General features: G+C 54.4%; 1 protein-coding gene across 1 annotated transcript in view; it reads left to right on the top strand.

Annotated features, from left to right (window-relative positions):
• The window catches only part of LOC125339024 (Fc gamma binding protein), a 35,937-nt gene that overhangs the window by 17,723 nt on the left and 2,167 nt on the right, over nucleotides 1–16,047 (top strand). Inside the window, exons 8-18 of the mRNA XM_048330087.1 lie at nucleotides 260–845; nucleotides 1,222–1,421; nucleotides 2,291–2,432; nucleotides 3,888–4,225; nucleotides 4,750–5,326; nucleotides 6,328–6,944; nucleotides 7,542–8,085; nucleotides 10,437–11,008; nucleotides 11,925–12,498; nucleotides 13,581–13,780; nucleotides 15,361–15,741. Coding sequence (XP_048186044.1) covers nucleotides 260–845; nucleotides 1,222–1,421; nucleotides 2,291–2,432; nucleotides 3,888–4,225; nucleotides 4,750–5,326; nucleotides 6,328–6,944; nucleotides 7,542–8,085; nucleotides 10,437–11,008; nucleotides 11,925–12,498; nucleotides 13,581–13,780; nucleotides 15,361–15,741 — 4,731 coding nt within the window. The remainder of the gene's footprint in view (nucleotides 1–259; nucleotides 846–1,221; nucleotides 1,422–2,290; nucleotides 2,433–3,887; nucleotides 4,226–4,749; nucleotides 5,327–6,327; nucleotides 6,945–7,541; nucleotides 8,086–10,436; nucleotides 11,009–11,924; nucleotides 12,499–13,580; nucleotides 13,781–15,360; nucleotides 15,742–16,047) is intronic.

Raw genomic sequence — 16,047 nt, 5'->3', positions numbered from 1 at the left:
TGCAATGAACCATCAGAAAACCAGAAGTGGAGCTATGGCTCAAAGTGGTAGAACACTAGCTTTGAGCAGGAAAAAAAAAAAAAAGCTCAGGGACAGTGCCCAGGCCCTAAGCTCAAGCCACAGGACCAGCACCAAGAAATATATACTAAAGTCAAGAGAGATGAGGTCAGTCAGGTCTTTAATATCAGACAGGGGACATGTGAAGAACAGACCACCCTCACCATGTAACCTCTGAAGTTTGACATCCTTTACCTCCCAGGTGAATGGCGTGGACATGAACTTGCCGGTGCTGCTGGATGAAGGCCAGATCCATATCTACCAGCATGGCTCTGATGTGGTGATAAAGACCGACTTTGGTCTACGGGTAACCTATGACCTGAGTTACAACGTGAGGGTCACCATCCCAGGCAACTACTACCAGCAGATGTGTGGCTTGTGCGGAGACTATGACGGTAACCCCAAGGATGACCTGCAGAAGCCCGACGGCTCCCAAGCAGCAAACCCCAACGAGTTTGGCAATGCCTGGGAAGAGAAGGTCCCTGACTCTCCTTGTGCTCCCCCGCCGGACTGCAAACCAGGCGAGGACTGCGGTGCCCAGTGCAGCCCCGAGCTGCAGAGCCAGTACCAGAACCAGGAGTTCTGTGGATTCCTCACCAACCCCAAGGGACCACTGGCTGCCTGCCACCAACTGCTCGATCCCCAGGGTCCCATGCAAGACTGTGTGTTCGACCTCTGCCAGGCTGGCGGGAACCTGAGCATTCTCTGCGACCACATCCACACCTATGTGAGCCAGTGCCAGGCAATGGAAGGGCAAGTGGAACCCTGGCGGACGGAGTCTTTCTGTCGTGAGTGAAAGGGGCATCCCTCAAGGGGAGAAGGAGAGGGGAGGTCGAGGCACAGGAAGGTATGGACTCAAGCCGGCTTTGCCCGTGGCTCACACCAGTCATCCTAGCTACTTAGGAAGATGAGATCTGAGGATCATGGTTCGAAGCCAGCCTGGGCAGGAAAGTCCGTGAGACTCTCTGATCTCCAATTAACTACTCAAAAACCAGAAGTGGAGCTGTAGCTTGAAGTGGTAGGGCGCTAGCCTTGAGCAACGAAAGCTCAGGGACAGCGCCCAGGCCCTCAGTTCAATCCCCGTGACCTAGTGGGAGGAAGGGGGAGGTTGTGGATTCACCACCCTGCAGCACCCCATCCTGATCAGCACCCCCTTTCTTGTAGCCATGGAGTGCCCTCCCCACAGCCACTATGAGCTCTGCGCAGACACCTGCTCCCTGGGGTGCTGGGCTGTGAGCGCCGCCCCGCACTGCCCCGGAGGCTGTGCGGAGGGCTGCGAGTGTGACTCCGGCTTCCTGTTCAATGGAACAGCGTGTGTGCCCATCCAGGAGTGCGGCTGTTACCACAACGGGGCCTACTATGAGGTAGGCAACCTCCCCATCCGGGGCAGAGCCCCTGACTGCATTCTACACCTCAACTCCCATCAGCTCCACAGCCTTCTGAACATGGCTGCCATCCACCCCTCCCCTGGCCTCACCTTGGTCCAACTTGTTTCCCCTCAAGCCCCCCACCCCACTTTTGCTCCCTCTGATCTACCCTCTATCCACAGGGCCAGCAGAAAGCCCTGTCTAGATATGTCTGTGCGTTCTGAAACTTTCAACCCTTCCCTGGCTCCCCTGGGTGAAAATGTGCCTCGGCAGGAGCTGGTGGCTCAGGTCATACTAGCGACTCAGGAGACTGAGATCTGAGGATCCTGGTTCAAAGTCAACCCGGGCAGAAAAGTCTTTTAGATTTTTTTTTTTTTGGTCAGTCATGGGGCTTGAACTCAGGGCCTGGGTGCTTTTTGCTCAGTGCTAGTGCTTTGACACTTTGAGCCATAACTCAACTTCTTGTTTTTGAGTAGTTAATTGGAGATAAGGGTTTCACACACTTTCCTGCCTTGGCTGGCTTTCAACCACTATCTTCAGATCCCAGCCTCCTGAGTAGCTAGGATGACAGGCGTGAGCCACTGGCGCCGGCTTCCCTAAGACTTTAATCCCCAGTGAACCAGCAAAAGGAAGTGGAGGTGTGGCTCAAGAGGTACAGAGCCAGCCTGGCTCAGACACCGCCGCTGCCTGGGGCGTGTTATGTCACAAGTGACTGAGTGAACGCACGCAAGTGAGTGAACGTGTGAATGGGGCGAGCCCACAGCTATGTGGTGCATTTGGATCTGCCGAGGGACTGTTCCGTGGAGCACTGGCCCGCCGGACCCCTCTGCACCCCTCACAGATGGCCACGCCCTCTGTCCCCACAGCCGGAGCAGACGGTCCTCCTCAATGGCTGTCAGCAGCAATGTGTGTGCCATGCCGGCGAGGGCATGGTGTGCCAGGACCACAGTTGCAAGCCCGGCCAGGTGTGTGAGCCCTCTGGAGGTGTCCTGACCTGCGTTTCCAAAGGTACTGTGTTGGGCTGTAAATTGCCGCGCTTAGCTCTATCCCTCCCCAACACGTGGGGAGGGGTCCTGGGCTTATCTATCTATTCTGCGGGGAATCCATACCTACTTTCTCACGTCCCCCTGGCCGGTAGGGTATCGACGTGGGAGTCGGGTCCCGGGTGCCTCGGTTCACGTGTGGGTGCGAGACCCCCTTGCCCGCCAACCCAAGGAAGACACGGGCGTGTGGGGTCTTGGAGAAAACCTCTAGGGCTTCTGTTTATTCAAATGAGGAGCCCCCCAGATATACCCCAGAGGGTGGGCACAAGAGAGGGATTGCAGATTGGTCACAGAGGGCTATCCATCAATAGATATCAGGGGACCTCCTTTGGGGGCGGAGGCCCAGCCCCCCAAGGATGGGCCCCTGGGGTACCCCTCCATTGCACACGTGCTGCCCCAGGAGCAGGGCCTTCTCTTCCTGCCAAAGGCAGGAAGGGGAGGGACAGGTCAAGGTCAGCTGTGGCCTGTTAAAGGCACAGCTGACCCCAACAGTACTGGGCTGTGAGACCCGGGATGGAGGACAGGGATTTGAGCCATGCCCGTGCTCTGAGTCTGTGCATTTCAGCAGTGGGCCTGTGAGGCTGGACTGTGTCGAGTCCACCACAGAGCCCAAGTGTGGGAATGTGGAGGGCTTCCTGGGCCTGCTCTTGGACCTGAGTGTTAGGGATATGAACCCTGCGGTTATGGGGAGAGCCCTGGAAACTGCCCTCGCCTTTGGGGACCTGCAGAGCTGGCAGTCCCAGAACAGATTGCTGCAGGGGTGGGTGAACAGCTATTCTTTTCTCTCTCCCTCTCTCCCTCTCCCTTTCCCTCTCTCTCTCTCTCTCTCTCTCTCTCTCTCTCTCTCTCTCTCTCTCTCTCTCTCTCTCTCTCTCTCTCCCTTCCTTGTGTGAGTCCTGGGGCTTGAACTCAGGACCTGGCTACTGTCCCTGAGGTTTTGTTTTCTTTTTTTGTCTCAAGGCTAGCATACTACTGCTTAATTCATCCCTCCACTTACTCCCAGCTTTTTTTGGTGGTTCAATGGAGAGAAGAGTCTCAAGGACTTTCCTGCCTGCCTGGCTTTGAACCATGATCCTCACATCTCAGCCTCCTGAGTAGCTGGGATTATAGGCATGAGCCACCAACGCCTGGGTTCTGACAGCCAGTCTTTATTTTTATTTTTATTTTTTTGCCAGTCCTGGTGCTTGGACTCAGGGCCTGAGCACTGTCCCTGGCTTCTCTTTGCTCAAGGCTAGCACTCTACCACTTGAGCCACAGCGCCACTTCTGGCCGTTTTCTGTATATGTGGTGCTGGGGAATTGAACCCAGGGCCTCATGTATAGGAGGCAAGCACCCTTGCCACTAGGCCATATTCCCAGCCCCTTATGGTGGGTGGCCCCTCAACACCCATTCTCCTCTGCCCCCTACCCCTGCTCCTCAGATCCGTGCCATGGGGTAACCTGCCGGCCACAAGAAACATGCAAAGACAAAGACGGCCAGGGCGTGTGCGTGCCCAACTACAATTCCACCTGCTCACTGTGGGGTGATCCTCACTACCACTCCTTCGATGGCCGGCGCTTTGATTTCCAGGGCACCTGTGATTATGTCCTGGCAACAACCCTCTGCCCAGGGGTCAGCGCTGAGGGCCTGACGCCCTTCACAGTCACAACCAAGAATGAGAACCGGGGCAGCCCCGCCGTGTCCTATGTCAAGCAGGTCACTGTGTCCACCCTGGGGGTCAACATCTCCATCCACAAGAACGAGATCGGGAAAGTGCGGGTACGTCTCTCAGGATGGTCTTCCATACTCCCAGAGGGGCAGATGGGGTCCTGACAGCCATAGTTAGCAGCTCAAAGCTCTCCTTCATCTAAGCCTGGAAACACAGGGCAGCAGAGGCGACGGCAATCACACTTCTTAGGAAACTAAGCGAAGTCAGGGCCTGGGCGGTGTCCCTGAGCTCTGTTGCTCAAGGCTAGTGCTCTACCACCTTGAGCCACGGTGTCACTTCAGGTTTTCTGGTGGTTCACTGGAGATCGGAGTCGAACGGACCTTCCTGCCAGGGCTGGCTTTGAACCGAGATCCTCAGATCTCAGCCTCCTGAGTAGCTAGCATGACAGGCGTGAACCACGGGCGCCCGGCACATCCCTAACTTTTTTTTTTTTTAACAATCATGAGAAAAGCACAGGTAATTCCTGGTCCCTGGCAGGATGAGGGAAGAAGGAAAAGAGGGAAGGAGAAGGAGGAAAGGGCGGAGGGAGCCCCCATACCTCGTGGGACCCCATTTGCCTCCCTCTCTCCCCCAGGTGAACGGCGTGCTGACGGCCCTGCCCGTCTCCGTGGCTGGTGGGAGGATTTTGGTGACCCACGGTGTCTCCAAGGCTGTTCTAGTGACTGACTTTGGGCTTCAAGTCACCTATGACTGGAACTGGCGGGTAGAGGTGACGCTGACCAGCAGCTACTATGATGCGGTGTGTGGACTCTGTGGGGACATGGACCGAGATCCCAGCAATGATCAGCTCTTCCCCAATGGCACCGCAGCTCCCTCCATACCCACTTGGGGAGGCAGCTGGCAAGTTCCAGGCTGGGATCCATTCTGCTGGAATGAATGCCACGGGTCCTGCCCAACCTGCCCAGAGGACCGGCTGGAAGTGTATGAGGGTCCTGCCTTCTGTGGCCCCCTGGACCCCACGAGCACAGGCAGCCCCTTCGCCGCCTGCCACTCCCATGTGCCGCCCGAAGACTACTTCAAGGGCTGCGTTCTAGATGTCTGCCTGGGCGGAGGGGCCCAGGAGATACTTTGCCAGGCCCTGGCCGCTTATGCTGCCGCCTGCCAGGCTGCAGGTGTCACCATCAAGGACTGGAGGACGCAGGCCGGCTGCAGTGAGTTGCTGGGGAGAGGAGCCAGGCCTGAGGGTGGGGTCTCCTATCTGTGGGACCTGCTGGGCTTTGTTGACTGTAGTCCTCAGGGCCTCTCATTCTCACTTAAGACTGCTGCTGTACCACTCGAGCCTCACTTCCACTTTCCCACTGCTTTACTGGCTCGTTAGAGATAAGTATCTCAGATTTCTCTGCCCAGGTTGACTTTGAACTGCAATCCTCAGACCTCAGCTTCCTGGGTAGCCTCCAGACTCACACTTCGTGAGTCTGCTGCCCACACCCTTTTTGTTATTGTTGTTGGTCATGAGGCTTGAACTCAGGGCCTGGGCACAGTCCCTGAGTTTCTTTTGCTCAAGGCTAGCACTCTACCACTTGGGACCACAGCGCCACTTCCGGTTTTCTGGTGCTCCATTAGAGATAAGACTCTCATGGACTTTGCTGTTCAGGCTGGCTTTAAACTGTGGTCCTCAGATCTCAGCCTCCTGAGTAGCTAGAGTGACAGGTGTGAGCTATTAGTGCTTTATGTCTATGTATTTTGACATTCCTAAGTTATTTTGGTTTTCTGTCTTTCTGTTTCTCATTCATGTTTTCTGTCTGTCCTTTGTCTGTCCTTTGTCTGTCATTTCATTTCTTTTCTCCTCTTTTCTTTTGCCAGTCCTGGGACTTGAACTTGAACCTTCTTTTGCACTAGGTTGGCACTCTGCCACTTGAGCCCCAGTTCCTCTTGTGGCTTTTTCTGTATATGTGGTGCTGAGGAATGGAACCCAGGGCTTCATGCATGCCAGGCAAGCACTCTACCACTAAGCCACGTTCCTAGCCCCACTGCTTGGGTTTCTGTCTCTTGGTGTCTTTTGATCCCTCTGTCTGTCTCTCTCCCTCTCCCTCTTCCTCTCGTACACTTTTCTCTGTCTCTGTCTCTGTCTCTCTCTCTTGCTCTATTAACTCCAGATGCCATCTCACACCCCTTCCCTTTCTTTCTCTCCCATCCCTTCATCTGTCCACAGAGATGCTCTGCCCAGACAACAGCCACTATGAACTTTGCGGCCCACCCTGCCCGGCCAGCTGCCCGCCCCCAGCACGGCTCACACCGCCCTCTGTGTGTGAGGGCCCCTGTATGGAGGGCTGCCAGTGCGATGAGGGCTTCGTACTGAGTGCTGACCGCTGCGTCCCCCTGGAGGGCGGCTGCGGCTGCTGGGACAATGGCACCTACCATGAGGCGGGCGCTGAGTTTTGGGCCGATGCCACCTGCTCCCAGCTGTGCCGCTGTGACTCGGGGAGTGGCTCGCTGCTCTGCACCTCTGCCAGCTGCGGGCCGGGTGAAGAGTGTGCCTTGCTGTCCTCTGGCCAGTATGGCTGCCAACCCACCAGCACCGTTGAATGCCAGGCCTGGGGTGACCCCCATTACATTACCCTGGATGGGCACCGGTTCGACTTCCAGGGCACCTGTGAGTATCTGCTGAGTGCACCCTGCCATGAAGCACCCGCGGGCACCGAGGACTTCAATGTCACCGTCGTCAACGAGCACCGGGGCAGCCAGGCTGTCAGCTACACCCGCAGTGTCACTCTGCACGTCTACGGTCACAGTCTGACCCTCAGTGCCCGCTGGCCCCAGAAGCTACAGGTGAGGGAACGCAACCCTGGCGGACGCACATGCCAGCTGTGGGCTGCAGGGAGCAGTGAGATTCAGGCCATTCCTCCTTTCACAGTTGTGGGTATTTTGTGTGTGTGCCTATCTTGGGACTTGAACTCAGGACCTAGGCTCTCCCTGCCCTTCTTTCTACTCAAGGCTGTAACACTCATTATAACATCAAGGCTATAACATCATTTGAGCCACAATGCCACTTCTGGTTCTCTGGTGGTAAACTGGAAATAAGAGTCTCCTAGACCTTCCTGCCCAAGCTGGCCTCGAACTGTGATCCTCACACCTCAGCCTCCTGAGTAGCTAGGATGACAGGCGTGAGCCCCCAGCCCCCAGCCATTTTTTTCTGTGTCTGTCATGGGACTTGAACTCAGGTCCTGGGCGCTGTCCTTGAGCTCGTTTTGCTCAAGGCTAGTGGTCTACCGCTTTGAGCCACAATGCCACTTCCAACGTTTTAGTATTTATATAATAATAACAGGAGAGGACACTTCGTGGAGGGTGAGGAGTCCCACGGCTCCCGAGTGGTGGAGACAAGATTGGCTCTCATTTTGGGTCCCCCCCCACCATCTTCCCCGACAGGTGGACGGCGAGCTGGTGGCTCTGCCCTTCCAGCTGGACTCGCGCCTGCGCGCCTACCTGAGCGGCGGGGACGTGGTCATCGCCACAGACTTCGGGATCTCGCTGTCCTTTGACGGCTACGGCTTCGTGCGCCTGCGCGTGCCCGCGGCGTACGCGGGCGCCCTCTGCGGCCTGTGCGGGAACTACAACCAGGACCCGGAGGACGACCTGACAGCCGTGGGTGGGAAACCGAGCGGCTGGCAAGTGGGGGGCCAGCCAGGCTGCGGAGAATGCGTGCCCGGGCCATGTCCCCCGATCTGCACGCCCGAGCAACTGGAGCCCTTCCGTGGCCCGGACGCCTGCGGGGTCATCTCGGATCCGGAAGGCCCGTTAGCCCCGTGCCACAGCTTCCTGCCCCCAGCACAGTACTTACAGGCTTGCCTGCTGGATGCCTGCCAGGCTCAGGGTCACCCCGGAGGCCTCTGTCCTGCTGTGGCCGCTTACGTGGCAGCCTGTCAGGCCGCTGGGGCCCAGATTGAGGAGTGGAGGCGGCCAGACTTTTGTCGTGAGTACTGATCTGTGTATTTGAGGGGGGGGGGGGGGCCTTCATCCTTTCCTGACCCTGGACTATGAGGCAAGACTTCCTGCCCTCCTCCCCCATGGAGCTGGGGGCCCATCCTTATTGCCCCAAACAGGTACTACCTGACACAGACACCCACTGAAATACAGCCAGGTGGTAACCCAGTAGGAGGGGCTCCTTCAGACGGACTTGATCAGAAATCCTGGGCCCAGTCGTCCCCCACCCCCTCAAGGAGGAGGGGGGAGGTATTCACGCTTCATCTCTCAGTGACACAAAGGGGTGGCTGATCTAGTCAAAGTTACATAGCAAGGAGTCACTGGTGTCACCTGCTCCGATGTTGGTTGACTGCCTCACACGCTGGACTGCAGGCGGTCACCCATAACTGGCTGGGTAGATTGTACATTTGCTAACACTAACTGGTCAGATACATTCAGCTAGACCCAGAACCTGCACCAGGAAAGATCTACACACAGTTTCCTGGGAAATTCCCTTCAGGCAGATCTACTGGGTCAAGTTTATACCCAATCGGGTATACAAATGTCAGTCTGGGGGCTGGGGATATGGCCTAGAGGCAGAGTGCCTGCCTCATATACATGAGGCCCTGGGTTCGATTCCCCAGCACCACATATACAGAAAATGGCCAGAAGTGGTGCTGTGGCTCAAGTGGCAGAGTGCTAGCCTTGAGAAAAAAGAAGCCAGGGACAGTGCTCAGGCCCTGAGTCCAAGCCCAGGACTGGCAAAAAAAAAAAACAAAAAAAAACAAAAACAAAACAAAATGTCAGTCTGTACTGAAAAAGACTTTATCAGAGTCTGACAGGTTTTCCAGCTCATGCCAGGCAGCCAGGTACACCCAGGCTGATTGGTTCCTTGGTCACAGTCAGACTGTGAGACAGCCATGGTTGGTTCCAATGATGCCTATTCAACTCAGAGGCACAGTCACTTACGTTTCTTCCTTCCCTCCCTCCCTCCATCCTCTTTCCTTCCCTCCCCCCCTCCCCGTCTCTTTTTCTTTCCTTCTTTCTTTTTTGGTGCCAGTTCTAGGGCTTGAGCTCAGGGCCTGGGTGCTGTCCCTTAGCTTTTTTTCACTCAAGGTTGACACTCTACCACTTGAGCTATACCTCCACTTGCAGCTTTTTGCTAGTTCATTGGAAATAAGTCTCAGGCTTTGAGCCATGATCCTCAGATCTCAGCCTCCTGAGTAGTTAGGATGACAGGTGTGAGCCACCAATGCTGTCACTTAACCTTGGTCAGAATCCAGGCACTGGTGGTTCATGCCTGTCATCCTAGCTACTCGGGACGCTAAAATCTGAGAACTGCGAAACTGAGGAAAGTCTGTGAGATTCTTTGCTTGTTTTTTTTTTTTTTTCTTTAGCGGTTGTGGGGCTTGAACTCAGGGCCTGAGTGTTGTCTCTGAGTAACGCTTTACCACTTGAGCCACAGTGCCACTTCTGCTTTATGAGTGGTTAGAGATAAGAGTCTTGGGGCTGGGAATATGGCCTAGTGGCAAGAGTACTTGCCTCATATACATGAAGCCCTGGGTTTGATTCCTCAGCACCACATATATAGAAAAGGCCAGAAGTGGCGCTGTGGCTCAAGTGGCAGAGTGCTAGCCTTGAGCAAAAAAGAAGCCAGGGACAGTGCCCAGGCCCTGAGTCCAAGCCCCAGAACTGACCAAAAAAAAAAAAAAAGTCTCATGGGGACTTTTCTGTCCCAGCTGGCTTTGAACCACAATCCCTAGATCTTAGCCCCCTGAATATCTAGGAATACAGGCATGAGCCACCAGCATCTGGCTGTCTGTGGTATTCTTACTTCCAGGGCTGGGCATATGGCCTAGTGGTAAAGTGCTCACCTTGTATACATGAAGCCCTGGGTTCAATTCCTCAGCACCACATACATAGAAAAAGCTGCAAATGGCGCTGTGGCTCAAGTGGCAGAGTGCTAGTCTTGAGCAAAAAGAAGCCGGGGACAGTGCTCAAGCCCTAAGCTCAAGCCCCAGCACTGGCAAAAAAACAACAACAACAGATATTCTTACTTCCACTAAACTATCCATAAAGCTGGCAGTAGAGCTGTGGTTCAAGTGGTAGGGCACTAGCCTTGAGTAAAAGAAGGACAGGGACAGTGCCTAGGCCCTGAGTTCAAGCCCCAGGACCAGCACAAAAAAGAAGTACTTGGTCAAGCTAATACACATCTGGTCAGGGAGATCTGGTCATGCTTCCACATCCCCATACTGAATTCCCCCATCCGATGCCGCACCCTTGGCCCAGACAGGATCTCCCCTTAGAGTGCTACCCTCGTCTCACCTTGGTACGTGCGTCACACCTGTCATGTCTCCACAGCCCTCCAGTGCCCTGCCAACAGCCACTACGAGCTTTGCGGTAACTCCTGCCCAGTGAGCTGCCCGAGCCTCTCGGCGCCCGAGGGCTGTGAGCCCACGTGCCGTGAAGGCTGTGCCTGCGATGCCGGCTTTGTGCTCAGCGGTGAGACCTGTGTGCCCGTGGGCCAGTGCGGCTGCCTCCATGATGGCCGCTACTACCCGCTCGGCTCAGCCTTCTACCCCGGCCCGGAGTGCGAGCGGCGCTGTGAATGCGGACCAGGGGGCCAGGTCAGCTGCCAGGAGGGTGCGGCCTGTGGTCCTTACGAAGAGTGTCGGGTAGAGGAGGGCGTCCAGGCCTGCCACCCCACGGGCTGTGGCCGCTGTCTGGCCAATGAGGGCATCCATTACATCACCCTCGATGGGCGTGTCTATGACCTGCACGGCTCTTGCTCCTACGTCTTGGCCCAAGTCTGTCAACCCAAACCCGGAGAGGAGAACTTTGCCATCGTGCTTGAGAAGGACCCAGACGGCCAGCCCCAGCGCGTGCTGGTGACCGTGGACGACCAGGTTGTGACGCTGGCCAAAGGACCGCAGGTGAATGAACTCTGACGCTGTTTGGTGATTCTGGGGGTGGCGGGGAACGCATACCCCTCCAGGCCCCAATCTGTAGGGGGAACAGTGCCCAATCTGGGGGTCCTAAGGGAGACACAGGCATACCCCAGGGACTGGTATCTGCTGGGGGGCATATTTTCACTTTAGTACTAAAAACGTTGTTATTATAAAGGTAATGTACAGAAAGGTTACAGTTGTGTAAGTCAAGTAAAGAGTACATTTCTTTTTTGTATTTTTGGTTGAACATGGGGCTTGAACTCAGGGCCTGGGAGTTGTCCCTGAGCTCTTTTGCTCAAGGCTAGCGCTCTACCACTTTGACCACAGCTCTATTTCAAGGTTTTGGGTAATTTTTTTTTTTTTTGCCAGTCCTGGGGCTTGAACTCATGGCCTGGGCACTGTCCCTGAGCCTCTTTATACTCAAGGCTAATGCTCTACCACTTGAGCCACAGCACCATTTCTGGTTTTCTGGTGGATCATTGTAGATAAAAGTCTCATGGGACTTTCCTGCCTGGGCTGGCTTTGAACTGTGATCCTCAGATCTCAGCCTCCTGAGTAGCTGTGATTACAGTTGTGAGCCACCCAGCGCTCAGCAAGAGTACATTTATTTTTGGCCAATGTGAGCCCTTACCTCACTCTCTCCCAGTTTTTCCCTCCCATCCCCACCCACAAGTTGTAGAGTTCATTTTTTTACCACATCCTGTCTAGGGAGTGCCATTGCTGCATTTGTTCACCCTTTGTCCCTCCCACTTTGGGAATTTTTTTTTAAACATGACCTTAACCTACATTAGAACTCGGGGTACAGCTCTGGCTTGAAAGTTCTTCTCTGAGGGTGGGAGATGGATCAAGCTGCATGGTGGGCAGCCTTGCCTGAATGGTCTGTGACTCCCAACTCACCCAGGTCACCATAGATGGCCAGCTGGTGACCCTGCCTGTGGCCGTGGGCAGCGTGCGAGTGACTGCAGAAGGCCGCAACATGATTCTCCAGACGAAAAAGGGGCTGCGCCTTCTCTTTGATGGAGACGCTCACGTCCTCATGTCCATCCCCAGCCCCTTCCACGGGCGTGTCTGCGGCCTCTGTGGGAACTTCAACAGCAACTGGACAGATGACTTCATGTTCCCCAATGGCACGGTGGCCCCCAGTGTGGAGGCTTTTGCAGAATCCTGGCGGGTGCCCGGCTCTGCCGAGGGCTGTAGCGAGGGCTGTGGACCCCAAGGCTGCCCCGTGTGCTTGGCAGAGGAGACAGCAAAGTACGAGGACATCAAGGCCTGTGGGCGGCTTCGTGACCCCAAAGGCCCCTTCGCAGCCTGCCACGGAGTGGTGAACCCCACAGAATACTTCCGCCAGTGCGTGTATGACCAATGTGCCCACAAGGGTGACATGGCCTTCCTCTGCCGCAGCCTGGCAGCCTACACGGCCGCCTGCCAGGCAGCTGGTGCCACCGTGAAACCCTGGAGGACAGACAACTTCTGCTGTGAGTGTCCGTGGGCCCCCAGGGGCCACCTTTCTGCCACTCAGGAGCTGTCCCCTCCAGTAGCCCACTGTCCCCAAACCTCGCCCCTGACTTCTTCCCTTAGGGGTGAACGCAGTTCTTTCTGTAGTAACTTGAGAGAAGTTGGGGTATCGTGTCTGTGTCTCACTACCCCTTTGGATGTCCACGGGGAAAGGTTACAACGATTAGACTTCCAAATATAACACAGTACACTCACACCCCTTCTCGCCAGTACTGGGACTCGCACTCAGGGCTTGGAAGCTGTCCCTGAGCTTTTGTGCTGAAGATGAGCCAAAGCTCCCACTTCTGGCTTTCTTTTGTTGTTGCTGTTTTAATAAAGGTGACATACAAAAGGGCTACAGTTACATAAGTCAGGTAGGGAATACATTAATTTATTTTATTTTATTTTTTGCCAGTCCTAGGGCTTGAACTCTGGGCCTGGGTAGTATCCCTAAGCCTTTTTGTTCTCAAGGCTAGTGCTCTACCACTTGAATTTTTATTTTTTGGCCAGTCCTGGGCCTTGGACTCAGGGCCTGAGCACTGTCCCTGGCTTCTTTTTGCTCAAGGCTAGAACTCTACCACTTGAGCCACAGCACTACTTCCAGCTTTTTCTGTGTATGTGGTGCTGAGGAATTGAAACCAGGGCTTCATGTAAAGGAGGCAAACACTCTTGCCACTAGGCCATATCCCCAGCCAGTGCTCTACCACTTGAAAAACAGCACCACTTCTGGGTTTTTTTCTCTGTGATTAATTGGAGATAAAAGAATCTCATGGATTTCTTGCCCAGGCTGGCTTTGAACCTTGATCTTCAGATCTCAGCCTCCTGAGTAGTTAGGCTTGCAGGCCTGAGCCACCAGCACCTGGCAACTTCTGGCCTTTTAATGATTCGTTGGAGATAAGAGTCTCATGGACTTTCTGCCTAGGCTGGCTTTGAAATACAATCTTTGTGTCTCAGTCTCCTGAGTAGTTTAGGATTAGATGAGAGCCACCAGCACCCAAGGGGTGCATCATTTTTTTCAGTGCCCTTGGAGGTGTGACCCCCACCGTACCTCTCCTCTCCACAGCGCTCGAGTGCCCGGCCCACAGCCACTACTCCGTGTGCACCCGCTCCTGCCAGGGCTCCTGTGCAGCCCTCTCCGGCCTCACTGGCTGTACCACACGCTGCTTTGAGGGTTGTGAGTGTGACGACCGCTTCCTGCTCTCCGAGGGAGTCTGCATCCCTGTCCAAGACTGTGGCTGTGCCCATCATGGCCATTACCTGCCGGTGAGCAGGACCCCCCCTCCCCCCAGAGGGGGGGAGGAGCCTAAGGCGGACTTGTGCCTGGGCTTAGGTTTCTGTTCAAGGATGGGGCTTTAGAAAGCCACCTCCAGGTCCCAGCTGGGTGACTCAAGGTGCATAACCCCCCATACTCGCTTCTCAGCTAATCATACCAGACTTGGCAGCTGAAAACAAGGGACATGCGTGTTCCCCTCCCCTCTCCAAAGTTCTGGAGGTCACAGGGGAGAAATCAGGGTCAAGCCTGGTACTCCACTACGTGAGCCACATCTCCACTTCCAGCTTTTTGCTGGTTCATTGGATATAAGTATCTCTCACATTTGTCTACCAGGGCTGGCTTCGAACAGTGATCCTCAGATCTCAGCCTCCTGATTTGTTAGGATTACTGGTATGAGCCCCCAGCACCTAGTGCCACACTCCTTTTTTTTTTTTTTTTTTTTTGCCAGTCCTGGGGCTTGAACTCAGGGCCTGAGAACTGTCCCTGGATTCTTTTCGCTCAAGGCTAGCACTCTACAACTTGAGCCACAGCACCACTTCCGGTTTTTACTATATATGTGGTGCTGAGGAATAGAACCCAGGGCTTCATGTATACGTGGTGAGCATTTTAACACTAGGCCATATTCCCAGCCCCTCCATTTCTTTCTCTTTAAAAAAAAAAAAACTATTTTCTTGTTATTATAGAGGTGTTACAAAGGAGTTAGAGTTACATAAGTCAAGTAAAGCGTACAGGCTGGGAATATGGCCTAGTGTCAAGAGTGCTTGCCTTGTACCTTGTGCCTTGTACCTCCAAGTTGTTAATTCATTTTTTTTTTTTTTGGTCAGTCCTGGGCCTTGGACTCAGGGCCTGAGCACTGTCCCTGGCTTCTTCCCGCTCAAGGCTAGCACTCTGCCACTTGAGCCACAGCGCCACTTCTGGCCGTTTTTCTGTATATGTGGTGCTGGGGAATCGAACCTAGGGCCTCGTGTATCCGAGGCAGGCACTCTTGCCACTAGGCTATATCCCCAGCCCTTAATTCATTTTTAATATAGTCCATTTTGTCTTTGTTTTGTTTTGGTGGGTTAGAGGCTTTGAACACAGGGCCTGGGAGCATGCAAGGCTGGTGCTTTACCACCTCAAGCCACTTTCTGTTTTCTGGTGGTTCACTGGAGATAAGAGTCTCATGGACTTTCCTACCCAGGCTTGGCTTCAAACCACAATCCTAGAATCTCATTTACCTAAATAGCTAGGATTACAGGTGTGAGCCACCAGAACCAGACTAACACTGTCCCCTTCTTTTTCTTTCTTTCTATTTTTTTTCTTTTTTTTTTTTTTTTGCCAGTCCTAGGGCTTGGAACTCAGGGCCACAGTGCCACTTCTGGCTTTTTCTGTTTATGTGGAGCTGAGAAATGGAACCCAGGGCTTCATGCATGCTAGGCAAGCACCCTACTGCTAAGACACATTCCCAGCCCCACTGTCCACTTCTTACTACAGATTTGCTCCCAACTCCTGCCTGTGTAAATGAATACACAGGGCTAGAAGATGTATGACCATCATTGAGTGCCTCTTACCTGGTCCTCTCTGCACGCAGGTGAACTCCTCATTGCTGACTGAAAACTGCAGCCAGCGTTGCTCCTGCTCCTCGAGCTCAGACCTCACATGCCAGGAGGCTGGCTGCCCGTCAGGCCACATCTGTGAGGTCCAGGAGGGTGTCCAGGATTGCTGGCCTGCCCATGGTCTCTGCTCCATCTCCCTGGGTGCCAACCTCACTACCTTTGATGGAGCCCACAGTGCCATCGATTCTGCTGGCTTTTATGAACTCTCTTCCCCCTGCCTGGGGCTACAGAACATTCCCTGGTACCGTGTAGTGACTGATGTACAGTCTTGCCAGGACAACATGCAGGCTGTAGGAGAAGTTCACATCTTTTTCCAGGAAGCGCTGGTCACGATAACTCAACACAAGGGCGTGTGGGTAAGCAGGGTTATGGGTGGGTGCAAATATCTCCCCTGGGCTTTTGTTCTTCTCATAGTGTCCCATGTTCCTGGTTACCTGGTCTACTTGCTGTTTTTCTTCTTTCTGTTGGTCATGGGGCTTGAACTCAGGGCCTGAGCTCTTTTGCTCAAGGCTAGCACTCTACCACTTTGAGCCACAGCGCCAGTTCTGATTTTTCTGGTGGTTCATTGGAGATGAATTTCATGGACTTTCCTGCCTGGGCTGGCTTTGAACCTCACCTCCCAAGTAGCTAGGATGACAGGTGTGAGCCACCAGCACTGGCTG

Source organism: Perognathus longimembris, chromosome 20, assembly GCF_023159225.1.
Source record: "Perognathus longimembris pacificus isolate PPM17 chromosome 20, ASM2315922v1, whole genome shotgun sequence".
NCBI classification, from domain to species: Eukaryota; Metazoa; Chordata; class Mammalia; order Rodentia; family Heteromyidae; genus Perognathus; species Perognathus longimembris.
This window is presented reverse-complemented; position numbering and strand designations above follow the sequence as displayed.